The sequence below is a fragment of the Balaenoptera acutorostrata genome, chromosome 8, assembly GCF_949987535.1.
Source record: "Balaenoptera acutorostrata chromosome 8, mBalAcu1.1, whole genome shotgun sequence".
In the NCBI taxonomy this organism is placed as follows: Eukaryota; Metazoa; Chordata; class Mammalia; order Artiodactyla; family Balaenopteridae; genus Balaenoptera; species Balaenoptera acutorostrata.
In genome coordinates, this window is record NC_080071.1 from 11,619,487 (window position 1) to 11,646,719 (window position 27,233).

At 42.1% G+C, this 27,233-nt stretch overlaps 1 protein-coding gene and 1 long non-coding RNA gene across 4 annotated transcripts in view; one reads left to right on the top strand and one right to left on the bottom strand.

Annotated features, from left to right (window-relative positions):
* Positions 1-4,008: 4,008 nt before the first annotated feature.
* On the bottom strand, positions 4,009-20,633 carry LOC103003411 (uncharacterized). 2 transcript variants are annotated; one of them, XR_451073.2, is made up of 4 exons: positions 20,190-20,633; positions 5,178-5,311; positions 4,823-4,947; positions 4,009-4,216 (listed from the first exon to the last, which is right to left on the bottom strand). It is a non-coding gene; the product is annotated as an uncharacterized LOC103003411 (long non-coding RNA). The 2 variants fall into 2 exon arrangements; XR_009009114.1 differs by lacking the exon at positions 20,190-20,633 and adding an exon at positions 13,032-13,119.
* A 188-nt stretch (positions 20,634-20,821) lies between these two features.
* The window catches only part of EPC2 (enhancer of polycomb homolog 2), a 106,779-nt gene continuing 100,367 nt past the window's right edge, over positions 20,822-27,233 (top strand). For both annotated transcript variants that reach the window (XM_007183034.2, XM_007183035.2), the window contains exon 1: positions 20,822-21,259. In XM_007183034.2, the coding sequence (XP_007183096.1) occupies positions 21,107-21,259 (153 nt within the window). In that variant the 5' untranslated portion in view covers positions 20,822-21,106. The remainder of the gene's footprint in view (positions 21,260-27,233) is intronic.

Genomic DNA, 27,233 nt, shown 5'->3' on the forward strand with positions numbered 1-27,233 from the left:
GCAAATTTGATCTCAAAAGGCTTTTATCTACCTCTAAAAATAAAATCTACCTTCAAAGGATGAATGTGTGCTTTCTCAGCAGTAAGCGCACAGCAAAAAGCATTTGCCACAGACCCAGCAATTTAGGTACTGCATGGAATTTTGAAAGGTTCTGCAGTGAGGAGAATGCCAGAAAGAAGTCTATTCATTTGTTCCTTTATTAAAAAACTATTGACCACTATGGGTCAGTTGCTGAGCTGAATGTGAGGGACATGGTACAGAGCAAAACAGACCCCGTCCCTTACAAAGCAAGGTAAGACATTCGACAAGTAAACACGCAAAGGAATGTTTGTTGGGATAAATTTAACAGAGGAGAAAAACAGGATGCATGAGAGAATATAAGCAGGGGAGACTATCTTTAGCCAGGTGAACAGGGAGGTCTCTCTGAGGAGGAAACATGTAAACTGAGACGTGAAGAAGGATCTCACTAGGTACAGAATGAGGGACGGTGTTCCAAACTGGAAGGAAGGCAAGGTCTTGGGTCATCCCCTTTCTGGAAGGTTGGAAATGTTCTAAAATGCGTGGATGAAAGCATAGGCTCAGCAGTTTGACTGCCTGGGTTCCAATGCCAGCTTTACCACCAGCTGGCTTTCTGATCTTAGACAAGTTACTCAACCTTTCTATGTTTTAGTATTTTCATCTGTAAAATAGGAAAGGCAGTATTCTCTTACATACATGTATTTCCTGTAGATTACAAGAGAGAATTCATGCAAAGTTCTAGGCTTATAGGAAAAAAACAATAAATATTAATGATATAATATTGGTTTGCAGGAATTGAGGTAGTTGGCCAGGCTGGAGTATCTTGAGGGTAGTGGCACGAACTTGGTTTAGCATCAGACCCCAACTGGTCCTGGTTATGAGGTAAGAATAGTGTATATCAATATTTCAAGCCAAGACAGTGTCAAGAATCCCAAACAAAATTGGAAGAAATACAGTGCTGAGAAAAGCAGCTATCAAAACTTGGAATTCAAATGCATGCTAGGGCTAGAGTTTGCAGAAGGGGTTCATCAACGGCACACATGGGTGGAGGCTGAGTCTGTGAACAGGAAAGAGTGCCAAGTAACGAGCAGGACAGATGGGAGCATGGGCGACAAGCCCAGCTCAGGACTCAAGAGATGGGACAGACAGAAGCCCAAGCTTGGTCTCAGCAACTAGAATCACCCCAGTAGGCTTCGTCATCCCAAGATGGGGTCTGTCTAGTAGGTGTGGCCGCCAACCCATTTGTTCATGTTTGCACCTATTAGTGTGTTGAGCTAGGCTGTACTTTTTCCATGTTGCCCTTGGTGAAAGTGCTTTCTCTTCCTGGAAAATGTAGGTGAGAGTAGGGGAGAGTTCACCCAGGCATCATGTTGATGCTGGCGTCTCTGAGTTCCCAAGCTCTTTGGATTTTCCTTCTGGCTCTAGGGCCCTTGTCCAGATGGCCATCTGTTCTTTGCTCCTATAGGCTATAGAAGGCTGAGATGACTTAGGGTCTCTTTCTGAACAGCTTCATATTTAAATTGGGAAGTAATTTCAATCTTTATTTAGGTCTCTCAGAAAATTCCAAGGGGAGAGATGTATTATTGCATGACAAACAGGCAAACATCCTAACATTTCTTTTTAGCCACCTATTGCTCCAGCATCCCTCTCATCCCAATAGCTGTTTATTTCTTCTTCTCTTTCTCTCTCTCTCCCACCCTCTCTCCCTCCCTCTAAGCTTCTTCAAAGGACCATGATGACTCTTCTCACGTCTGCTGCTCCTACATCCTTTGTAGGGAAAGTTAAGAAGGTTCTACTATGTGATCCTATCACACCCCTAAAGGAGAGAGGCAGAAACGGGTTAAGTTTTGTGTCTTTGTCATGCAGCCATGTTCAAGAGTGTAACAGGGTACTTGGAAGCTGGCGCTAGACTAGTTCTTAGTCTGAGTCACTACAATGACTATGGAAATTATCAAGTCTCTGAGATAGCCATGCAGGATTTCCTATGTTGTGTCTACCTTCAAAGTATACACACAATTGAAATATACTCTATCTCCCAGTAAAAAAGTGATATCACGAAATCAATGTTATTTTACAAAACGTTGGTGTTAGGTGCAAAATAACATTATTGACCACCATCTGGAAATGGTGTGTAATGAAACAGTGTGCTGGATATTTTCTGCTGCCCCTCTACATTCTCTTTGTACCCTTCTCCTTCCTGTCCTGGGCCCTGGAGACTCACCTTTGTGAACTGAATCAGCAGGTAACCTTGCCTGCTGGATTGCTACCACTAAGGAGCAAAAGCAGATGAGAGGGAGGTGGAGATGGGAAGCAGAGCAAAGCTGGGTATAGATTCATTTTCTGTGCTCCCTCCCTGCCTGGTCACTACAAGCCGGCTGCATTCTCTTCTGCATTCTCTATCTATGTAACTCTCTCTCTGTTCCTGTAACCACTCCCCTCTCCTTTACCCCTTCAGGCTTAGTGGCGACAAGAGTGCCTCACTCTTATACCCTAAATATAGCACCATCCTTGTGGTTTCTCAACACATCCTATAAACAATCCCTTTATTGTGTCCGTCTTTTTCCTGCCAAGACCCCGACTCCAACACCCCTCTAATAAACAAACATCAAACAAATCAAAATGGAAAGTTTAGAGTAAGAAAAGATGAGAACAATTTAAGAGCCCTATTTGGAAAAGACGTTGACAGCAGACAGATTAAATTGTTTAGTTCCTATTTTGCTTACATCTTCACAAAGGAAAATGATCTGTTATTCATTCAGTAAAGGAAATTTTAAAATATTTACTTTGTTTTGAATTTAGCCATGGATACAGTATGTATCGGAAACTGGGAGTGGATGATTCCATGCTCCCCTAGCTTCCTCCTTTCCTGGGTTCCCTTAAGGGCTACAGGGCTGCTGCTTTCTGTGCAGGTCGAGCCCTGCCATCTAAATACGGTATCGTAAAATTTTTCCTGTAGCCCATTACGTGAGCCTCAGCTCCCGGGCTAATGTTAGCCTCCACAGCACTGTTTTCGCAGATGACTCCACGTCTGTACGTAGTCATCCTCTCACACCCCCATAGTGTCTCATCAGAGACTTTCCTGAGACATTAATTTCATAGCTGCTCTCCACTGTCTTTCAAGTATATGGAAAGAATATTACTTACAAGTCCCCATCTCCCGTGAACTACATTGCTTCTTAGATGCCTCTGGCCAATGGTTCATATCTATGTTTCCTCTGAAAGTTTTTGAATTTTGCTATTGAGGGCATCTTTGATCTCTGCATTCCCGTTCTCTCTTTTACACAGCGTTTGTTTACGGTGGTACCTAATATGAACTAGGAACTGTGCTAAGGCATACGACAGGGAGAAAAGTAGACCCAGTTTCCATTTTCATGGATCTTATAGACTAGGAGAAAAATAATAAGCAAATAGCCATGCTAATAAATATATAGTTGCCACCCTCGATACATATTCTGAAGAAATGGCGTACAATGTTATAAGGACACGTAACGGGGCATTTGATCCACTCTGAGGGGTTAAGGAAAGCTTCTAAGAGGTGGTGACACATTAGCTAAAATACGAAGGGTGAGCAGGAATCAATTTTGTCAATGACTCTCAAGCAGGGGTGATTTTGCCTTCCAGGGGGCGTTTGGCAATACCTTGAGACATTTTTGGTCGTCTCAGTTGGGGTGAGGGTGTTGCTGGCGTCGAGTGGGTAGAGGCAAGGGTTGCTGCTAAACATCCTAGGATGCATTGGAAAGCCCCACAGCGAAGAATTATCTGGCCCCAAATATCCATTGCACCAATGTTGAGAAACCTGAACTAAATAAATTATTCCAGACAGAGGGAAGAATATGTGTGAAGACCTAGCTCACACCCCGGCCGGCACAGAGAAGCCATGCAATGTTGAACTGAATTTCCAGTTTAAATTGGTTGGTATATCACCTTTAGTTTTCTTTTCTGTCATTACTCAGTTGGGTAAAATTCTATTTTACAAGACTTGGGTAGAAATGAATATGACAAAACCATTTCTCTCCAAAGTGTAACCGAAAGCTTGGTTCAGGCAGGAGAGTGCAATAGAGTTGATGGATGTGAGAATTTTTTCTTTCACTCTAGTCTGCTTGAAAATAGAAAATGGCCTCTTCATCATGACTGGCAAGATGACTCCCTCCAAGTGGACATCTGTGGTTGGGGTCCCCATATGGTGACCTGGGTCGAGCTGAAATGGAAATTAAGGTTGTTAGACACTAAAGAGAACAGGGGATAGGAAAACGGGCGAAAGGGAACTAAGATTTGTAGAGCACTTTCTAAAGTCAAGGTTTGTGGGTACATTATTCATTCATTTAACAACTATTTATTGGGCTCAGCTGTCCTGGATACCCAGGCTTGGAAAAATAAAAGGCTCAGGATCCAGTGTGGCAACAAGTGAGCAAACAAATAGTGATAATGAAATACGAGTAGTGCCCCAATAGAGTTAATTTTGCACGAAGTGCCAAGAGAAAGCCTGAATCCATGATGTCCCGGGTGGGGATGGGGAAGATGGGCGGGCATCCCCATCAGGGTGTCTTCACCGAGGAGGGATTGATAGATACGAGACTTGAAGGTGGGCTCTGAGGATACTGAGTGGAAACTCCAGGGGATAGCACATGGAAAAGCCAACTGTGGAAGAGCACAGCAGGCTTGGAGTGCAGTGGGTGTGGGGTGTGGCTGAAAGGGCATGACACTGGGCGGGGTGGTGAGGGGTGGTGTGGAATGGCAGAGGGGGAAGGCATGGAGGGCTGTAGGCCGTGCTGAGGAAGCAAAGGAAAGGCGCAAGCAGATGTACCTGTTCAGAATGACCATTCTGGCACCGTTGTGGAGACTGGACGGGAAGAAGGTAAGACTGGGCAGGAGCATCTAGTTAGGAGACCAGTGGAGTTCGGAGACAAGTAGGAGTCCAGGCAAAAGTATCTGATTACAGAGAAATGGTGCTGCATTTGGGAGCAGTTAGTGGGTGGGCAGCAGGAAAGAGGAATTCACTTTACCTTTATTCTGAATGGTTTTAATTTTGCAAATAATCCACTGTTAATGACAGTCAAAAAGTTAAGTATAAAATAAACACCAGCACAAATTTCAAAACGATGACAGTTTAACTTCTACTGCAGGTCCTTTGAGACATTGTCACCAATGAATATACTCACCCTTAATGAATTTAAATTGTTTTCATCTACGTGAAGCAGGAACTACCTTCAATATGAGGTGAGCAGTGCGTTCCAAACCTCAGACCAGGACTGAGTCTGATTCTTCAGGAATCAGTGGAGCTGGGAGGCATGTCCTAGTGTGGGATTGAGAAGGGGAGTTGTGAAAACAAGAAATTTGAAATGGTGGTCCCAAAGTCCAGGCCAGAGGACAAACCTGTCAATCTATAGAAGAGGAAAACAGAGAAACCTGGAAGGTTGTGCTTAAAATTTTGAAACTGTAGCAAGTTAATTTAACAAAGTGAGTTACAGGTGTGTAACCTATACCAGTTAACAAATGTGTATACAGCTGGTGTACCAGATTACATCACATTGTGTAGAAGAGGTAACTGGACTTTCCCTGGGTAGCAATGGGAACTCTTGGTGAAGGACCTCTGGGTCTGATGCAGGTGGCTTGTGCAAATCCCTCAGTCTGATGTTCAAGGCCTTCCATCATTGGGCCCCAATCCACCAATAAAAACTCCTTACGCTTGTATAGCTTTTTGTGGTTTATATAGTATTTTCACATACTTTACTAAATTTTATATTCACAATAACCCTTGTGGGGTTGGCAGGTAGATATTTTGCCATCTGCAACGACAAAAACTGAGAATGAGAGAAACTGAGTACTTTGAACAAATAGTCATTAATAGGCAGGACCAGTACTGGAATTGTTGTGGACTGTTTCTTAGATCTTTCCACTCACCATGCTTCATCCTTCAGGTTCCTGATCCTGGAAGGCATCCTCTCCTTTCCTCCTTTGTGTCTTTGTTCATGCATTTCTTTCTGCCAAGAATGAACTTCTTGCCCCATTTCTACCTGTTCATATACTTTTCAAGGATCAGAGAATATTTCCCCCTAAAGCTTTCTCTGACGTACTCCCAAGCCCATCAGCCAGAAGTAATCTCTCCATAGTTTCTCTCCGCATAGCATTTTTGTGTGGGCTTCTTAAGATACCTATCACTTTCTATGTTGCATCATAGTTAAATGTGTATATGTCTTGTCTCCTCTACTCGGCAATAGGCACTAAAGGCATGTACTTTCTCATCTTTGAATCATTATAGCACTTAGTAGAAAGCATTACTAACTTGGTAGAAAGTGGATAGTGTAGCAGGCATTACTGACTGTTTGAATGAGTGAATGATGTGAAAAGGTGAAAGTCCCAAGGACATGGTCTTTGGAAAACAAACTGTTTCTAAAACTTTCCTCTCTCCCCAACATCCCCTCTTATTGCAGGGTTGCAAGCAGAAACACACTCTAGAAAAGTTCAAAGATTCCCAAGCAGTGTACCTTCTGTTTAATTTTAATGGAAGAGTCCCCTAATTTCTTACACAAAGTCAACCAGGGAAGAGCATCAAACCTGAGTCAAGATATATGGAAAACCAGTATTATGTTTGGGAGTCTTGGACCTTTAACTTAAATCATATCTGATTAAGAACAAGGATCCTAGGGCCATGATAGGAAACGTTTTTGACTGAATATCCTAGGGTTCCTTTCCACTGCCTCCTTGTCTCACCTCCCTCAGAATGCAGGAGGAAGGCCGAGGGATGTCTATCTCATAGTTTGGAATAGAGTCTTGTTGACAATAGCTTCCTGGATCTGATATCTGGAAAAAGAAAATGTATATAGTGCAGTGGGGCATGGAAATTGGGATTAGGTCCACAAGACACCAGGAAATTTATCTCAAACTCACAGCTTGGTTTTCTTGTCTATGATTTTTTTATTTTTTAAACCATGCCGCACAGCTTGTGGGATCTTAGTTCCCTGACCAGGGATCAAACCCAGGCCCACAGCGGTGAAAGTGCCGAGTCCTAACCACTGGACCACCAGGGAATTCCCATCTTGTCTATGATTTTTAATGGGTGGTCCAGAAATTCATTCTGTGCTTTTTCCATTGATTACATATACTAAATATTTTTAAATGTTCAAACAAAAACAATATAGAACTCAACTCACGAACTCTTGGTCCTGCCTATTAATGGCTATTTGGTCAAAGTACTCAGTTTCTCTCATTCTCAGTTTTTGTTATTGTAGATGGCAAAATACCTACCTGCCAATTTGACAGGGTTACTGTGAATATAAAATATAGTAAAGTATGTGAAAATGCTACATAAACTACAAAATGCCACACAATCAAGTTACTTATTTTTAATCAAATAACCTGATTTAAAAATGGGCAAAGAACTTGAATAGACATTTCTCCAAAGAAGATATACAAATGGCCAAGAAGCATGTGAAAGATGCTCAACATCACTAATCATTAAGGAAATGCAAATCAAAACCACAATGAGGTATCCTCTCACACCAGTCAAGATGGCTATTATTAAAAAAAAAAAAAAGAAGAAGAAAATAAAAAGGGTTAGCAAGGATAGGGAGAAATTGAAACCCTTGTGTACTGTTGGTAGGAATGTATAATGGTATAGCCCCTACGGAAAACAGTACAGAGGTTCCTCAAAAAAATTAAAAAAAGAATTACTATATGATCTAGCAATTCCACTTCTGAGTATGTACTCAAAAGAATCGAAAGCAGGGTCTCAAAGAGATATTTACACACCCATGTTCATAGCAGCATTATTCACAATAGCCAAGATGTAGGAGTGACCCAAGTGCTTATTGATGGATGAATGGATAAACAAAATGTGGTATACACATATAATGGAATATTAGTCAGTCTTAAATTTAAAAAAGGAGATTCTGACACATGCTACAACATGGATGAACCTTGAGGACATTATGCTAAGTGAAATGTCAGTCACAAAAAGACAAATACTGTATGATTCCACTTATATGAGGTACCTAGAGTAGTCAAGTTCATAGAAACGGAAAGTAGAATGCTGGCTGCCAGACTGGGGGGAGGGGAAACGAGAGTTGTCAGTTAATGGGCATAGAGTTTCAGTTCTGAAAGATGAAAAGTTCTGGAGACTGGTTGCACAACAATGTGAATATACTTAGTAATACTGAACTGTACAGTTAAAAAATAATTTTAATTTAATTTTAAACTGCAACTAAAGTAAGTTTAATTTTTAAAAATTAAAAATCAAAACAAAAAATATAGAACTGTATGAAATCCAAGGAAATTTCAGGCTGTTGTTAATTTTCCTGATTGACTTCCCTGTCTGGGAAGATGGTAAAAGTTGGATGCTAATATTCTTATTAATTTTATTAATTGAGTAAAAGGAGGTAATACTTGCTTTACAGATCCTGTATAGTTCTCTACTCAATAGCACTTAATTCATGACCAACATTAGGTATAGGATAGAAAAGGAAAGGTATGTTTATGTCCTGTGGGTGGGGGTGGGGTGGGAGGAAACACTATAAACTGTATGAATTGCAGTAAAATGCAAGGTGAGCAGTGTAAAGAACATGGGTCAATAATATGGACTTTTAAAGATGGCTATGAGATTAAATGTAGGCAAAGGCCATGTCTTCCTTCCTTGACACTCCATCATCAGCTCTCAGATTAGGCACAGAAGATATTCAGTGGTCAGGTACTAAATGAATTCAAAGTGCCTCGTACAGTGCCTGGTAAACGACACAGTGCCTGATTAATGACGTTGTTCCATAAGGGTTAGTTCTGTCCTTCCCCTTCCTCCCTCCCTGCAGCTCCCGCACCCTTCTTCCCTCCTTCTGTGGAATATCACCATAAAGGCTGATACTTTGTGTCCAAGGAGAAAGATTTCTGTCCTAAGAACTCATATGCCTTAATTCTATATCCTATTCTCATCTTGTTTATACGTGTTTAGAAAAGATGTTTAAATATTTTTTCCCCACGCTACTCAGGGGGATCCTAAATATGAGGTGTGATAATAATAAAGCCAATGTTTTAATCCACTCAAACTGTTTAATTTTAAAAAAACATTCTTGTAGTTTCCTTAAATGATAATCATGATAAAAATAATATATCCTTAATAATCAGGACATTTAAGAAACTAGTAGTTTAATTCAAAACATTAACCTCTTTTTAAGTTTATATTTTACCATTCAGACTACCTTTGATTATGAGCTAACAAATACAGTAGGAAATCTGGCAGCCATTTAATTCTGACTCTAGACAAGATACTGCTAGTTTTAATTTTTTTAAGGACAAAAAAAATCACTTATTCTGGATGCTAAAAACTTTATTATAATTTATGCCTAGCCTTATTTATCTTGAAGCATTATAGGAGAGGAATATGACTTCTTTTTTTTTTTTTAAGTTAATTAATTAATTTATTTTTATATTTATTTTTGGCTGTGTTGGGTCTTCGTTTCTGTGCGAGGGCTTTCTCTAGTTGCGGCAAGCGGGGGCCACTCTTCATAGCGGTGCGCGGGCCTCTCAGTATCGTGGCCTCTCTTGTTGCGGAGCACAGGCTCCAGACGCGCAGGCTCAGTAGTTGTGGCTCACGGGCTTAGTTGCTCCATGGCATGTGGGATCTTCCCAGACCACGGCTTGAACCCGTGTCCCCTGCATTGGCAGGCAGATTCTCAACCACTGCGCCACCAGGGAAGCCCTGACTTCTTTTTATTCTATATAATTTTACAACTAAAATGAGCATTGCAGATAACCCCCTTAATTTACAGTGAAGACAGTGAGACTGGAGAGGTTGCAGGACTTCTCCAGGTTCACAGGGTAGCTAATGCCAGGGCCAGATGGGGATACAGACCTCCTGACTCCTAAATTAGGGTTCTTCAGACTATATTACTTCACTGTGTTCAATGAAACAGTCCAGGGGAGAAGCAAACAAAACCAGATGACCGGGACTTCCCTGGTGGTCCAGTGGTTAAGACTCCATGCTCCCAATGCAGGGGGCCCAGGCTCCATCCTTGGTCAGGGAACTAGATCCCGCGTGCTGTAACTAAGATCCCGCATGCAGCAACTATGACCCGGAGCAGCCAAATAAATAAATAAATAAATATTAAAACAAAAAACAAACAAAAAAACCAGATGACCAGTAAATAGATGGAGAATTGGGGTAGAAAGCAGAGGAAAGGGATGACCACGAATACTGGATCCTCCTTATTTACAAAGACCATTAGTGGGAACTTAAGACGATAGTTGTTCCAATCCTGGGTTTGCTGTAAGTACTTAAAATGCAGCATTTTTTAGTTGGTGGAAACAAACTTGGACGATTGCAGGCTCAGTCCAAGATCTCTGCTTGTCTTCTCTTTACTCCTGGTGACCTCCTTCTATTAACCATGACTGTAGAAACTTAGGTGGCATGATCTGTGTGCTACAATTAAAGGGGCACAGGGACTACAGTGAGACCTCACACTGTTTTGGAACATGACTTGAGGCTTATGAAATTGACAGGATTTTCTTTCTTCTCTTTTCCTTATGGCCCTTCACCCAATCTCCCCATTCCTGCCCACACCTAGAGAAAAAACAAAAATTACGGGAGGAAGATAGAGCCAAGGGAAAAAAGATGAGAGAATGGGAGAGGAGACAGAGGGAAAGCAAGAGGAAGATGAAAATTAGAGAAAAGAAAAGAGGAAAGAGAAAAGAAAACCAATGGGATGAAGCCATATAAAATACTCTGATGCAGAATCACCTGGTGTATCTGTTAAATGTACATTTCTGGGCCACATTCCAGATCAGCCAAATTGGGATCTATGGGAGTAACATCATTTGAAAGTAAATGAGGGGGCTTCCCTGGTGGTGCAGTGGTTAAGAATCCACCTGCCAATGCAAGGGACACGGGTTCGAGCCCTGGTCTGGGAAGATCCCACATGCCACGGAGCAACTAAGCCCGTGCGCTACAACTACTGAGCCTGCACTCTAGAGCCCGCGAGCCACAACTACTGAAGCCTGTGTGCCACAACTACTGAAGCCCACGCGCCTAGAGCCTGTGCTCTGCAACAAGAGAAGCCACCGCAATGAGAAGCCCGGGCACCGCAACGAAGAGTAGCCCCCGCTCTCAGCAACTAGAGAAAACCCGCGTGCAGCAGCGAAGACCCAATGCAGCCAAAAAAATAAATAAATGAATAAAAATTTTAAAAAAGTAAATGAAAAGCTCTTTGATAAAATAATTACTCTCGGGCTTCCCTGGTGGCGCAGTGGTTGAGAATCTGCCTGCTAATGCAGGGGACACGGGTTCGAGCCCTGGTCTGGGAAGATCCCACATGCCACGGAGCAGCTGGGCCCGTGAGCCACAATTGCTGAGCCTGCGCGTCTGGAGCCTGTGCCCCGCGACGGGAGGGGCCGCGATAGAGAAAGGCCCGCGCACCGCGATGAAGAGCGGTCCCCGCACCGCGATGAAGAGTGGCCCCCGCTTGCCGCAACTGGAGAAAGCCCTCGCACGAACCGAAGACCCAACACAGCCAAAAATAGATAAATAAATAAATAAATAAATAAATAAAAAAGAAAAGAAAATCCTTTTTAAAAAAAAAAAAATAATTACTCTCCTTTTTGTTAATTTGATTTCAAATCTGCAAATCCATTTGTTTCTTTAAAGCTGGCAAAAAAAGAAGTATTCCATTTATTTGCTTAAAGAGCTTTTCTTTTTTATTCTACACAACTGCTGATAACGTTACTTTACACAAAGAAGTTGGTGTATTTTCACACACATCAAAGCAGCTCAGAGACATAGCACCTTCCATCAAAAGGATGTGCTCTAATGAGAGTAACAGGATAATGCCAAAGCCATCCTCTTCTGCCAGGGGCACTGGAGGTGTGGGTGCAGGAAAATCCACACTCCACGGAAGGCAGTGAGCTCCTTGTCTTTTCTTTTGGGGCCATTTGTTGCAGCGTTTTCTAAATTATAGATCTTTTGTTCATCATTAGGCTTTTGCTTATTTGCACTTGGCTAAAGTCAGAATATTGCCTGCCATGTTAGCAGTCCATTGAAAGGTCCCATCACATGTTGTCTGCAGGATCAAATCTATTTCCACTGTGTCCATGGTCAAATTTTTGTATGGCAGAACCTGCTGTGCTAAACGACCTTGTGCAGGGTGTCTACACCTGAGTGCACGTGTGGCTTTGGTTATTTTATGACACGTCCCCATCAAGGTGTTCCTGCAGGGATGGCAGCTGAAGTCCAGAAGCATGCAAGTTGCCTGGTATATTAGTCACGGCCATGTTAGGAATACATATTTAAAGGACCTGCTGTGTCGTGATCATGTTGTGTAATCATATCGAATGGTGCCTACTGGGTAAGTGATCACGTTGTGTATCCGTATCTAGCTGGGCCTGCTGTGATAGTGATCACGTTGTGTATAATTGCACAGCTGCCCTGGGAATTTATTGCTATAGATCAAGCAACAGGACAGAGGGGAAGTCAATAATTGTGCCTGCTCTGGGCTGTTAACTGTACTATTGAGAGCAAGCACAACTTCTAGGGTGGGAAAGGAATCTTCGGTTTGCAGATGGAAACAAAGTTGACATTCTCTATTCTAAGTATTTTGGGGGCTATTCCCGCTCTTCTTACTATTTCATATAATGGCAAATTATTTCTAATTAGAATAAGGTGACTCTAAAAGTGATGAATTCTGTACAGACTGCAGGCTATATTAAAAGTAACAAAGTCAAGCTTGAATATTCTCCATCTTATTCAAATAAAATGCCTTCAGAGCTGCTCATAAATTTGTAAAAATAATGAAGAAGAAATATCTTGTCAGAGAACACAGTGCAGAGAAGGATGTTACTGTTCTTTTTGGCTAAACTCTCATCTGAAGAATTTTCTCATCGCTCAGGAGTCAGGAAAGGTGGGTAAAATTAAGGTTACCTGTCTTATGTTCCAATATTTTCTTCTTAATTAAGTTATATCAATGGATCATAAAGAGGAGAGAAGGTGAGTAAGCGATGGGACTGGCTTAAAAGCACGTAGTAAGCAGTATACATACCCCCAAATCAGTGTGATCCTTCAAAGTGGAGACTTGGATAAGTTTACTGCATTTATGGAACTCTTCTTTTGGAAAAAGGCCTTCAGAGATAGTTTACAAATCATGCAAGCAGACCAGTATCATTACCTCCTTCCTCTGTGACCAAAACAAAAACAAAAACAAACTACTCTAATGGCTTGCTCACTTTTAGTCACCAGGTTTGACTCTGAGGAACGTCTGGCTCTTTACAAAGCCAAGGCAGGGCATAGATCAGGGTGGATGTGTTCCAACAGATTTGTTGAAAACAATCAGACAAACTTTATTTTCAAACATCATTTGCAAATTCTTTTGGAAGTCCTCCCAGGATGTTAGAACCCCTGCTGATATCCTTTAAAATCTCACTCGTGAAGGTGGTAGCATTTATTTTCCAGGGGAACATAAACTCAGCCACAAGCGAGCTCATGATTATGATATGAGATTTTTCATGGGTAAGTAGCCTATCTCTGTCTGATTTTGAGCAGGAAATAACTGTGTTGCTGTTTAGACAGACACTTGAACTTTTAAAAATTAGCTTCAGAATTTCCTAAAATAGGAAGCAAATGGAAGCAGGGAAGAGAAGGAGGGAAGGAGGGTAAGAAAAAAGAAGGAAGGAAAGGCAGATCCTTCCCCTCAAATCTGGGTCTTAAGGCCACGTGATAAATAGTTATTGAAGAGAACTTTTGGAAAATGAAAAATAAACTGAAATTTTCAGAGGGTTTGGTTAAGTATGTAGCTATAAATATGTCCATCCTTAGTAAACATAAGATCTTCTCACTTTGAAGGATCTAATGTTATGTCTTTGGCAGGGCCCTATGGCTGTGATGATTTGAATAATAGTTCTGCATGCCTGGGACCCAAACAGGGCCAGGGAATGAGGTGTTTTGGGGGGTGGGAGGAATGTTCTGTTTAGTTTAGTTTTAAGTTAAAGAGTTTAAAGTAAAACATAAGCCAGAGTAGAAATGCAGGGTTTCATCTTATATGTGCTACAGTTCTAATTGTATCTAATTTTAACCACCTCAAGCCATGGAAATAAAAAGGCAGAGGGCAGAGAAAAGAAATAGTAGTTTTAATGTTGATTGGGCCTCTACTATTTGCCAGGCACTGTGTTAGCCAATTTGTACCATGTTGTCTCATTTAGTTCTCATGAGGAGCCTATGAGATAGGCACATTAGATCCATTTCACAAGTAAACTCACAGAGGTTAAGCAGTATAACAAGAGTTGTAGTATACATGGAGACAAGCTTGGTCTCTCTCCCAAGCCCAAGTGCTCCCTTATCTGACTTTAATTTTTTAGAAGGAGTTTTTAAATTCATCTATCTAGAATTACTATTATTATTATTTACTCAGTACAGAGGGGTTTATGAAGTGAGAAGTAAGAATTTTTCTCTACCACCACCCCTTTCCCTGCAATCTCATTTCCCTCACTAGGGGGAATATTTCGGTAGAATAGTCCAGGCTTGTCTCTGCCTAAAATAGGTTTCAAATGTTGTTTTCTTTGGTTAAGCACTCAGGCATGTTTTAAACAGCTGGAGCTATTGCATATATGGGTTGAAAAACTATTCAGGCCATTTCATCCCCATGAAATAGAGAAGTAGTAGGAGAAAGGACCAAGAAGGTCAGTAGAGTCTTCAAGCAGCAAACTCTAGACCAAGCTATAGCTGCCCCCAAACTTAGTGGAGGGCATCCATGTGGTGGGGGAAATCGGCCTTCAAACTGATGTCCATTTCCACAGTCCCTTTGTCCATGGAGTCCCGTTAAGTTATCCTAAAGTGCCAGGGTCATCTGTAGGCACGGGCCTGTGTACCAGCCCTAGAGGGGAATGACCACTGCTGCGAAGGACTGCGGGAGCGGATAAGTGTGGAAGATGGGGAACTTGGTACAAAAGCGTCTACACACAAAGCTAGAAAACAAAGCTGGCAAACAACAGCTATTGCCACCAACTAGAGGACAACCTTCATGTGGATGCAGCGTGCAGGAGCACCCTTTCTCCACCCCACCTCCCCATGCCATCTAGCCTGAGAGAGCAATGCACATCTTGTTTATGCAAAGGCAAAATTACTTCTAGGCCCAGCTAGTGGATGCACCCTTAGCTCACTGCAAGAGCAGGAGGGACAGCTTTCTGTCCCTTTCTGGCACTGGTCCTTGTTAAGCTCCTTTCTTTTCAGAAAAGGACGTTAACGCTGTCCTCCACAGCACAGTCATTTAAGGCTGCCTTTAATTGGGCACTTAGAAGAGCCACACTTCAGGCGGTTGCAATAGAGCCACAATTTTGAGCTCTCAGTCACAGAGTTTATCAGGACACAGCTGAGAGAAAAACACTATTCAGGGAGAATTGCTTGGAGGCCAAAGAGTCCATTCATGCTCCAGAATCTGTATGGGGTGTGGCTCTTGGCCTCAGACATCCAGGTCCATTTTAACCCTCACAGGATTGTTTATGCTGGATTGCATATAATGCCATCAGTTTATATGGAAATAGCCAGAGGATGCTCCCTTTTGTGTCTATTATAAGGATACTGTTAAGGTGTCTTTCAAAGCACCTAGCTGCTCTATTTACTCTTGGATATTCTGATTAGGACCAGGAATAATTGTAAATCTTCTGAGCAATCATTTTATCTAATGGACATTGTGATCTGTGAAGCTGACAAGGTGAGGAGTGTAGGTGAGCCAGTAAATATCTAGGTAACTAGTGTATTTTATTTCAATGGTTTCTGTTTCTTTCTCTGCCAAAGTCACCATTAGTAGCTGATGAAAGACAAGCAGACCTGTTTTCTAATTTGGAGACAAAGTTGTTTTCCTTTCTGCCTCCTAACAAGTCACTCTGGAGTTCAGAGTTCTCTCAATATGCTGATACCAGGCCCTTTTCTTAGGAAACAGGCCACTTTGTTCTTGGGAACACAAAGATAAGGTCAACAAGGTGCGGCTATTACTAAATCAATTACCAATTATCTTTAATTCAGGATTCCAACTGCATATTCCATTCACAAATCTGTGTGTATAAACATCAGTCTTTTGGTGGTGGGAGAGAGAAAAAAATAGGTAAAGGAAGCCACATTTGGAATAGCAACCCAAGGTTCCTAACAATGGACGCCTCTCATCTAACACTTTGGACCCCAGAGAGCTTGGTGCTCTGAGCCTGGTTTACTTGTCTGAGACGTGACAGCACATCAGTGAAACTGAACTGCCCTCACAGGGAGAGAGAAACCACCTTCCAAGTTACTTTTCAGAGATGCTTGAGGAGAAAAGGATGCGCTGGTGGAGGAGGCCAGGGAAGGCAACTGAGAAGAATGGATGTTACAGGAGACCTAAGCCAACAGGAGATGTGCACCTGCAGCCCCAAAGCCCCAGATTCTCCGCTCCAACTCTCTACTGAAAATAACATGAAAGGTCCAGCCTGTTCCATGAATGTAACATGGCTTCAGCTGAACGGCAGTTGTGCTGAATTTAAAGTGTGGAATTCCCCAAGGGCAAGGTAGGTGGATTGAGAAGGAGCCTATTTTACCTCCTGTGGACTTGCTCCAACAATTATTTCTCTGTTTCAAACTCAGCACTTTATTAAAATAAGTAGGATCATAATCATCACCTCCATGGAACCTAGTGCCTCTCAGAAATCCAGAGTCCTGAAGTTAAATCTACATAGCTTACTTGCTGTTGGGACACAGATAACTGTCCTCGTCAGATTCATTAGCTCTGTCACAAGAGCTTTACTGATTTCTGGTATCTCCATCCAGAAGCTTGAGTGAGCAGCATCAATCTATTCCATGTGTGGGGTATTGGGTGTGTTTTCCGGTCAGGATGGGGCAACAAATGAGACAGGCTGTCGGCGTGATTCAAAATTGAGTGTTGTGCACCCTCTGGAGCTATGTGTTTCCAAATCTGTTTCCTCCAATTACATCTGTCTCATTTTTCCTTGGTTAATAAAATACAAAGCTTATGGGCTGATTATTTTTGAGTCTGTCTGGACCCTTTGTGGAACTTGGGAAGTAAATCGTCAGCTTATACACAAGGTGGCACCCTGTGATTCCAGCCAGGTCTGAGAGGAGCGTTGCTGCTAAGAGACAGAAGCACAGCCGCCAATTTTTATTTAGCATCTGGTTTTCCCACTGTGGGGAATATAAAGGTGGAAGTAGATGTTTGGCATATCACCTCTGAGCGCAGCCTCTGTCCCCATGTCTCAAAGATTCAGAGTTGCCTCAGTAAAAGGGCACTGGAACCAGGGGGCTGATTCCAGTTGATGGTAATGAATGCAGACCCCACATTCAGATTACATATGGAAAACAAGGAAGCTTTATTGGTACTGGGCTCATTCCTGGGAACATAAGGGGGAGGGGTGGGGATGCAGTTCACATACCAACCCAATTAACTTTCAATTGGGTTTGCTGAAATAAGGAGCCAATTAGAAAGAACGTGACATTTACAAAACTCTGGAGTAGTTGAATAGCAACTGTGTTTACTAGTTTTAAGGTTCCTTTCAAAAAGTAATTTGTTCATTATTTCGAAGCTGCCTGCCCTGATCGTAGTACCAGGAAGTGGAAACTGGAATATAAGTTCAATTCTTACAGTTACTTGACCTTCTTTCTAATTTAGAGTACATTTAGAAGTAGTTTTATTTCGATATAGCTTTAAAACTATTTCTGATCCTTGGGTGTTTATATATTACACTTGCTTGGCTAAATGCATGTCCTTTGGAATTGGTCCAGAGAATATTTGAAGTGGACTGATTTTAGAATGACTATATTCAGTGCATTGTACGTGGAAACTAAAATAGACTATTAGGCTGCACAATCATTTGAAACAGGTTTTGATAAAGACATTTTATAACAGGCTCTACTTCAAAAGTTGAAGAATATTTTCTGTTTTTAGCACTAACAAGTGTATGGGTATTCAACAAATAGATTAGAAATAAACTTTATGAAAAATAATATTTGTATACAAATAAAAGCTACTTTCCAAATGTGAAACAGAGGCATTCTGGTTTGGGCACTGAATTTGAAGCCAAGAAAACACAGGCTGTGTCTCACTTGAAAAGTGTATTGTGTTATTTGCCTCAAACTGTTTTATTCCCAGCTCTATAATCATTGCCTACAGGGCAAGAGGAAAATGGAGATTTGGGGGAAAATATCTGCTACATGGTCAAAGAAAAAGAACAAAACAACAACTACTACAGCAAAAACCCATTCCTGTAATAGAATTTCAGGTTTCACAAAAGTTTCTTTGAATGGCTTTAATTGGTTCTAAAATTCCTAGGTCCAAAAGGAGGAAGCTGAAGAGCCAGTTAGGCCATAAGAGCAGATATAGGCAGCAATGGCTAGGTCAGGTGACAGGCTAATAAGATATGTGAATTCCAAGTGGGAGTGGAATGGGGTCAGTATCACTGAATTTTTTCAGGGAATATCAGTCAACAACTATATAGTAGGTGCCGGCTATGCGTGAGGCATAGAACTGGGGATACAGTGACTAACAGAGCAGATGTTGGTCCTACCCTCCTTGAGGCTATTGCATCCTTAGGCTCTGGGTTATGCACTCTATTAGCCATTGCTGGAAGGTCTCAGTAATTTGGATCAGCAAGTTTAGAATGTTGAATGCTCAATAAACTGAAGAGCTTGGATAACAGGGTGGCATTGCTGAGAAAACAAGAGTTTTGGAGTCAGGCTAGACCTGGATTTGAACCTAGTTCTTCAAGTTTATTATTGTTGAAACTTGGCAAACTGTCTGAGCCTCAGTTTCCTTATTAGTAAAATTGTAATTGTAATTTCTTCACAGGGCTATAATGAGAATTAAGTGGGATTCTATTAAAATACAATTAATTGAGATAATAGATTCATAGTACCCCTAGAGTGGCTGGTATATTATAGACACTCAGTATTTTCTTTCTTGAGAGAGAGTAACAATAAATATAGGGAACAGAAGAAAGCTATCATTTCTGAACCTGAGAAGTGCCAGATAAAAGCCCTGGATGACTCATTTCTTCAACCATTGCTTCCCCCCACCCCTCTCAGGCTTGAATCCAGGGCTGACCCCCTCCCAACAACATCTTGTTCTTCCTTGCAGAGAACTGGAACTGTTCCAGAGGGTAGCACTCAGATCAGGACATGCCCATAAGCTTGAGGAAGATATTGCTTACAAGAAGTGAGTCACTGCACCTCCATTCTTTAGATGGAAAACACTCAAGCCCCACTAAACAGTGCCTGAATTTCTTGCTGGGCCAAAGGGGTTAGACTATGCCATGCAGTCTATACCCACCATTTTGCCCTCAAAGGGGGAGGTGGAGAGAAAAGGGAGGAGGACAGGGAGGGAAAAGATAGAAGGGAAGAAGTAGATGAGGAAGTGGAGGAAGAGATGGAGCTTTGATGTCCCATAGAAATGACAGTAGGAATAGGTTTTTTTCTATTCTGAATGTCAGCAAACCATCTACTTTTCTCTGAGCTAGGCAAAATACTTATCAATTATTAGAAAATGGCAAAATGTGTTACACTCTTCCTAGGGATTCTGTAGGAAAACTGTAATGCTTAAAGTCTAACCAAGGAACTCAGCTAAACGAGGTTGATGTCAACAATAAGTGGTACTTATTTGAGTTAACTGGATTTTCTCTCCTCTTTAGAACTTTCTCTAACCGGTTCAGGCTAAAGAAGTCTCCTTTCTCTGAACTCTCGCGGCAGTTATGGCCTGAACGACTCATTTGCTAATCAATCATGTTCTACTGCCTTGTGTTATCGCCTATATAGTTTTCCCCAAGTGATAAACTTTTTTTCTTTTTTTTGCCGTCATTTATCTTTACGGCTGCCCTGTTCTTCAACTATTTAAATCTCTTGCTGTTAATCATCTGTCCAACCTTTCTGTCATCCCATCAATGTGAAAGCCGCACAGGGAAGGAACTATGTATCTCAAACTTCTTTGTGTCTTCCACAGCACCAATATTTTACACAGATCGGCCACGTTGGAAATGTGTGCTGCCTTGGTTAAATGTTATAAGCTTAATTTTTAAGAACTCTAATATTTTTGAAATCAGGAGTATCTATCATCCACTAAAGAATTCTATGAAGTTTGGGTGACAGGTTCAAGCGCACTTGTTGCATCTGGCAGCCTCAAACGTTTTTCCTCATTGCCATTAGCAACCTCCCGGAGAAAGCGAGGATGCCTTACCTTGGAGAGCTCTTTCGGTCAGGTACTAAAGAGAGGATGCGGGGAAGAGGGCTGGGACTGCGTAAGCGTTTTCTCGGCGGGAGAGACCCGGCAGGTCTGCGCGCCTCGGAGTGGGCAGAAGGAACGGACCTTTCGCACCACTCAGGGATGTGCGAATTGGAGGATGCGAATTAGCCGGCGCTTGGGGCGCCTTGGAGATAAGCTCTTTATAACTAGAGGCTCGGTGGGGCAGTTGTGGCTCCGGTTGACATTTTCCTTTCGCGCTCACAGACTTCTGCACGTTCGCGCTGCTCAGCGCGGCTGTGTTTTGCCCGGCACCGTCCTCCGGGGCACCCAGCGAGCAGGGTGTCGGGGCCGCGGAGGCAGAGGCGCACGCTCGGGGGCGCGGGTTAACTTGCGCACCTGGCACCTGCCACACGGCGAAAGCGCGGGCTGCCGAGCGGAGCGCCGCCACCGCCCCCTCACCCGGAGCGGCCCGAGGCTGAGCACGCTCCCGCGGGCCGGCCGCGCCGCGGAGAGAGTGGGTGGGCAGGCGAGGGAGGGGAAGGGAGAGGAAGGAGGGAGGGAGGGAGGGAGAGGGCGAAGCGCGTCCCCGCGGCGGGGGCGCGCTCTCGCGCGGGCTGCCGGGATCGCTCGCCGCCGCTGTGGTAATGTCCGCCATGTTGGCCATGGCGCAGGGAGCGGATCGGGCGGGCGAGCGGCGGATCTAGTGTGTGGAAGCGGCCGCGGGCGGCGGGGGGCTGTTTTCGGGCGGGGTGGGCGCCCATGCTGTGGCCGGGGGCAGTGAGGAGGAGGAGGAGGAGCGGGCCGGCCGCGCTGCACTGAGGAAGGAGGTGGAGGAGGCGGCGGGAGTCCTCCCCCCCTCCCCTCCCGCCCCGCCGCCGCCGCCCGGGCTGTTCCTGTAAGGCGGGGAGACAATGAGTAAACTCTCCTTCCGAGCGCGGGCGCTGGACGCCGCCAAACCGCTGCCTATCTACCGCGGCAAGGACATGCCTGATCTCAACGACTGCGTCTCCATCAACCGGGCCGTGCCCCAGATGCCCACCGGGATGGAGAAGGAGGAGGAATCGGTAGGGACTCGAGTGTTTATTACCCCCCCTTCCCTCCTCCCCCCTCCCCTTTGTCAGTCGGGCTTCGCCATTCACAGAGCGCTTTACGCTCGCTGGAGGGCGCCGCAGCCGCTCTAACGCATGGGACCCTACGCCGGCGGAGTAGCGTAAACCCTCTCGGCCGGCGCAGCGCCCGCCCGCGGCCGCCATGTTGTTGCGTCCCAGTGTTGTGATTAGCTCGCAGCGCCGCTTACGCTGCCGTAAGGGGGCCTTGCCGTAAGCGGCGGCCCAGAATGGCGCAGGGGATGCTCTGGCCGCACTTGGCGTACGGCCTCTGTTTACCTTTTTTTTTCTTCCCCCGGCGCGGGATGCGAGGGATCCTTTAGCTAGGGAAGATTTCCCCCCCACTTTTAGATTTAGTTTTGCATTGGGTTCTCTTTGAAATGACTTAACGGAAAGTAAAGCGCTTTCAAAACAGATATCATCTTCCTTCTAGCAAGGTAATCCTCGTTCCCCGGCCCGCGTTGGTGCAGTGGGATGGAGGTGGTGCAGCACTGCGGCGGGGGAGGGCGGGGGCCGCCACTACCAGCTGGATGTAGCGCTAGAAAGCCGCTGATCGGCTAGCTCCGCGGAGCGGAGCGAGTCCGTTCGGCCTGCCTAGCCGGGACGGCGCCCGCTCAGTGCGCGGCGTTAGAAAGGGACCGGGGATGTTCAGCTGCGAGCCGCCGGCGCTGCGCTGTCCTCGCGCCGCGTTCCGGAGAATTGTCATGTGTGTGTGGGGGGGTGTCTTTTAGAAGTTGAGGATCTACTGCATCGAAATTGACAGCTGCATTTTTTATAACAACAGCGGTTTAGGGCAAAAATGCTTTTTCCCCCTGATGAGTTAAATTTTGGATACGGTTGAATTTCACCTGGCTTGACAATGTTTATGACTCTGGAGTGGTGTTACTTGCGTGCGAAGTTCATAGTAACTGCAACCTCAAGAATTTCTTCAATGAACCTGTGGTCCCGCCTTATTGTCAACCCCGGGTGTGCGTGGATTGGTTCTCTTGCTTCTGAGACTGTCAAAAGAAGGCCTGAGGTTTCTGTGATTGGTTTTCTCTTTTGACTATTAATATTGCAGGAAATGCTTCTATGCTTTTGATTGGCTGCTCGAGTTGTGACCTCATTATATTACCCTGTTAATACTACTTTCCGCTGTGATTGAATCACGTTTCTCGGTGTTTGTTTTTGAAAGCCTTGCACTTGCCGTAGAAAAAGTATGTGCTCAATATCAGATAACATTCAACTTTTTAAAAAGTAAGCAAGATGAAAACCCAACATTTATGCTGAAGTTTTAGAGCTAAGTCAAATGTGAAAATTCTTTGTTTTTAAATAAAATTTATTTCTAGCTTAGCTCAATTTTCCATGGGAAAGATAATTAAAATAAGGAATAGTATGTACGAGAATTAATTTAATTGAGGCTTAAAAAACACAACTTGGGATTCCACAAAGTTACATTTCTATTAATGTTATTTCCCAAAAAGAAAGGTGGCTAATGAGTCTTTTTTTAAAAATTATTTTATTTATTTATTTTTGGCTTATTTAATTTAATTAATTAATTTATTTGTTGGGTCTTCGTTGCTGCACGGGGACTTTCTCTAGTTGCCGCGAGCGGGGGCTACTCTTCGTTGCCGTGTGCGGGCTTCTCATTGCAATGGCTTCTCTTGTTGAGGAGCACGGGCTCTAGGCGCGTGGGCTTCAGTAGTTTTGGCACACAGGCTCAGTAGTTGTGGCTCGCGGGCTCTAGAGCGCAGGCTCAGTAGTTGTGGCGCACGGGCGTAGTTGCTCCGCGGCATGTGGGATCTTCCTGGACCAGGGATCAAACCCGTGTCCCCTGCATTGGCAGGCATATTCTTATCCACTTCGCCACCAGGGAAGCTCATGAGTCTTAAAGTATCAATATTGTATGTAATTACTTGGACCCTATTATTTTGGTTTGGGAAGAACTTGAATCAAGAAACTTGTTCTAGAATGAATAGTTAGCCCCTGAAAGATATATTACTTTTTGAAAACAGCAATGTACTTATTTATTGCTTTAGGTCCTTGGTCACATAGGTCTTGGTATTTTATCTTAATTTAGAAGAAAACTTGGAATTTAGTTCCTGTTTTAATGATGCGTTAAAAACAAATGCTTACGCATAACACAGGGAGATCAGCTCGGTGCTTTGTGACCACCTAGAGGGGTGGGATAGGGAGGGTGGGAGGGAGGGAGATGCAAAAGGGAAGAGATATGGGAACATATGTATATGTATAACTGATTCACTTTGTTATAAAGCAGAAACTAACACACCATTGTAAAGCAATTATACTCCAATAAAGATGTTTAAAAAAAAAAATAAATGCTTAACACCCTTACAATTTTGTACTGTAATACTAACCTTTTCCGTAAAACTTGTGATTTTCAATCTAGAGCATGGGTGCTAATTTTTATTATTTTCAGTAGCCTGCTTCAACTGCTCAATTTTAGGTAAGAAGAAATCCAAATTCTGATAGAACTGGAGTTGAAACTCAGGACTTCTGACTCTTTGTCCTGTCTTTTCTGCCTCTTTAATGTTACAAGCGAAGGTTCTTAAAACCAAAACTAAACAAACTCTGACAGTTAAGATTTATAGTCTAGAGTCTTTTGCTTTCCATAATGTCCAGTTGGGGTTGTTTTTTTTTTTCTTTTTTAGTAGTGCATTGCCTTAACCACTCGGCCACCTTGTCCCATTCTTTTTCTTTTTTAAAGTAACATATAGGTCAGAGGACTTGTGCTTTAATGAATAACAGCCAATTCAGTTGTTCTGGTCTTATTTATAGGACTTATTAAACACAATTATTTGTTCTCTATATATTCTGCCTTGATAAACAGTTCTAAGCAGCAGTAAAATATAAATTTCATGAATGTGTCATTTGAGTTGTGTTTCAATTTAACTTCCATTATCAAAATATTCTAATTAGTTCCCTTTATAAGTATATTCTTTTTAATCACATAACTTGTTAAAAAACAACAACAAAAACCTTGGCTTATGGGTTTATAGTTGTTGCTTGGCATTTCTAAATCATCCACAATATGTCCTCTTCCTGCTTGGTTGGCAGAATAATTTGACTTCACTTTATGGGCTTCATGGATCCACTGCCCCCATCTGCCTATCCCCACACCCCGGCCATAAAATGAAGGACTGTCTCTGTGTAGCTATTGGACTAGTATTAGACTTTGTTTATGTAGTCATTAACTCAGTTTTGAGTTACATTTTTATAATACCTAGGTGAGGTGGTCTAGGTGTCCTTTGGCACTGGAGCACTCTGTCATTGCTGGCCATATCATTCTCTTAGTTCTTCTCTTTTGGACATGAAGGCATACTTCTTTTCTTTCCTTTCCTTATTTTCATTGTATTTGCCTAAGGTCTGCCAGTTGGCATCCTCTTATAACTCAGTTTCTCTGTTACTCCTCATGGCACTTGGTCTAGGTCAGATACTTAAGAGTTACCTAGAATCTAAACAACCAGAAAGACCAGGTGATTGGTATTCTGCTACCTCCCCAGGAGTGTTGTATAGTGATAGCTGATGATTTTAATAATATCTACCATTTTTTGAACACTTGTTGAGCTGCAGGTACTGTGCTAAGAACTTTACATATATTATTCCATTTAATCCTCTTTCAAATCAACTTTTTGAGGTATAATCTGTATAAAATAAAACAGACCAATTTAAAGCATAGGGTTTAATGAGTTCTGACAAATGTGTACACCCATGGAAACATCATCACAGTCAAGATATAGGAACATATCAAATACCCTAAAAGTTCCCTTTTGCTTCTTTGCAAGTCTGTCCCTCCAGTAGTTCTAAGCCTCCTTTCACTACAGATTAATTAGTTTTGTCTTTTTTAGAATTTCATATAAATGGAATCATACACACTTTTTTATGTCTGGCTTCTTTTGCTTAGTGTGATGCATTAAAGATTCATTCCTGTTGGGTATATTAGTCTATATACTGAATGCTGAATAACATTTCAGTGAATTGATATACTATAATATATTCATCCATCCGTCTGTTGTTGGATGTTTGAGTTATTTCTAGTTTTTGGTTTTCATTTAATCTTTGTAACAGCCCTAAAGTTCTCACTGCTGGTAACTGGCAGGGCTAGAATTCAAACTCTTGTCCTTTAATGTAACAAAAACCCATTCTCATAACCACGGTGCTTCGTATTGACTTCTTACAGAACCCTGAATTATCTTCTGAACTGTTATTAAGTTCATTTTAGTTTTTGTGAGTAATTTTTACTTTTTATAATTATGGAAACTTTAAAAAGCGATATTGATTTTATTGGAATATTAAATTATTAAGAAGTGTAGTTTTTATCACTTAACTGTGTCTGACTTTTGCTCTAGGCCTTTCAGATTTTTTGTCTTTTTTTTTCTTAGAAGTCTATTAACTTTGCTTCTCCGTATATTGGCATCATTATGTTTGAGTGTTTATGGTATCTTAAGTATGTAAGAAATTTGTGGCAAACTATCCTATTTTATTTTTTAGATTTTCTCCTAATAGAATGTAATCTCTGTAAGGGCAAGGATCTTTGCATGTTTTGTTCATTAATATACTCCAGTTGCCCAGAACTGTGCCTTAACACGTAACATATGCTTGATAAATGTTTGTTGAGTGTTGGATGAGCTTCTGCTTCTATACCAAGAGCTATGTTTTTGTGAAACTCTAGCTCTGTGTATGTGTGTATGTGTATAATTCATTAGCAGAATTTGGTAAATTATTCTTCCAGATACTCTTTTTGGTTTCTTACTTTGGAACTATGTATACTTAAATACTAAATCTTTTTATTTCACCTTGAGTCAGAGGCCTCTTTAAATGCAGAATTTCTTACGCAGAGTATGGCTGCAGTATTGGTCTTTATCTTGCATTAATTATTCCTCTCATAGGTGTATGTAGCTTTGTGTAAAATACCTCCTCACATTAGAGTGAGCCAAAATCTACATGAAGTATGTGATTCCGCTTGTTTTTAAAGTAAAAGACCATGATTGATTTGGATTGCCATTTCTCTGCTCATGTTAGTTGCCTGATTTTTGTCATTATCTTAATATTTTAAGTGATAGGGTCAGAATATATTCAGTCTTTCTACCATTTCAGAGTTATCTTTGGTACTAATATATTTCATGTTTCATAATAGAAGGGTTCTAGGATATAGAATACAATTTTGTAGATTGATATTGTAAAAACATTATACATTTATTATTTCATCAAAAGCAAATACTGTCCAGGTATCGTATAAGGGCCAGGCTTTATCTAAATAAGATATTGGAAAACTCTTTAAAGGGGTTTGAATATCAAAAGTATTGTAAAGCTGTGTGTACAGATCTTGACTTCAGGGAACTTAAATGAGTCATTAGGAACTTAAATGAGTCATTTGGGTCAAAAACATATCTTGAAAGTTAGCAAAAAACTACCAGGTTAAGTCAACCTGACAGACATTTAAAAGAGCATTAGAAAAAGTTAGATGTCAACATAGTTGATAGGAATAAGAGTAAACTGTTGCCGGAATGTATAGAGAAGTCTTCTTGGAAAGAAATTTAGTAATTTGGGCTTTCAGGTTTGATTTTATAGTGTATGTTGAAGCAAATACTTGAGTACAGGAATATTTAATGCAAGTTCTATGGATGTTAAGTAGACTAAAGGAAGGTTCTAACGTGTTATATTTTTAATCTATCCTTGTTTATTCTTTTTCCCCTGCTGATAGAAACTTCAGGACGGTAACACTTATTTCTGAGCACATTATTCTCTTAGCTCTTTCTCCTTTATTTGGACATGCAGATGGCTTTCACTTCTTTTCTTCCCCTTCCTTTGTTCCCTGCTATATCTTCAGCACTAGAAACTGTTTAGAACAGTAGGAAGGTGTAGAACAAAGTATTGAGGTGTAAGTATGAAGTCTGTTTCTAGTTTTGGTTTTCTGTTCTTAAGTGGCCAT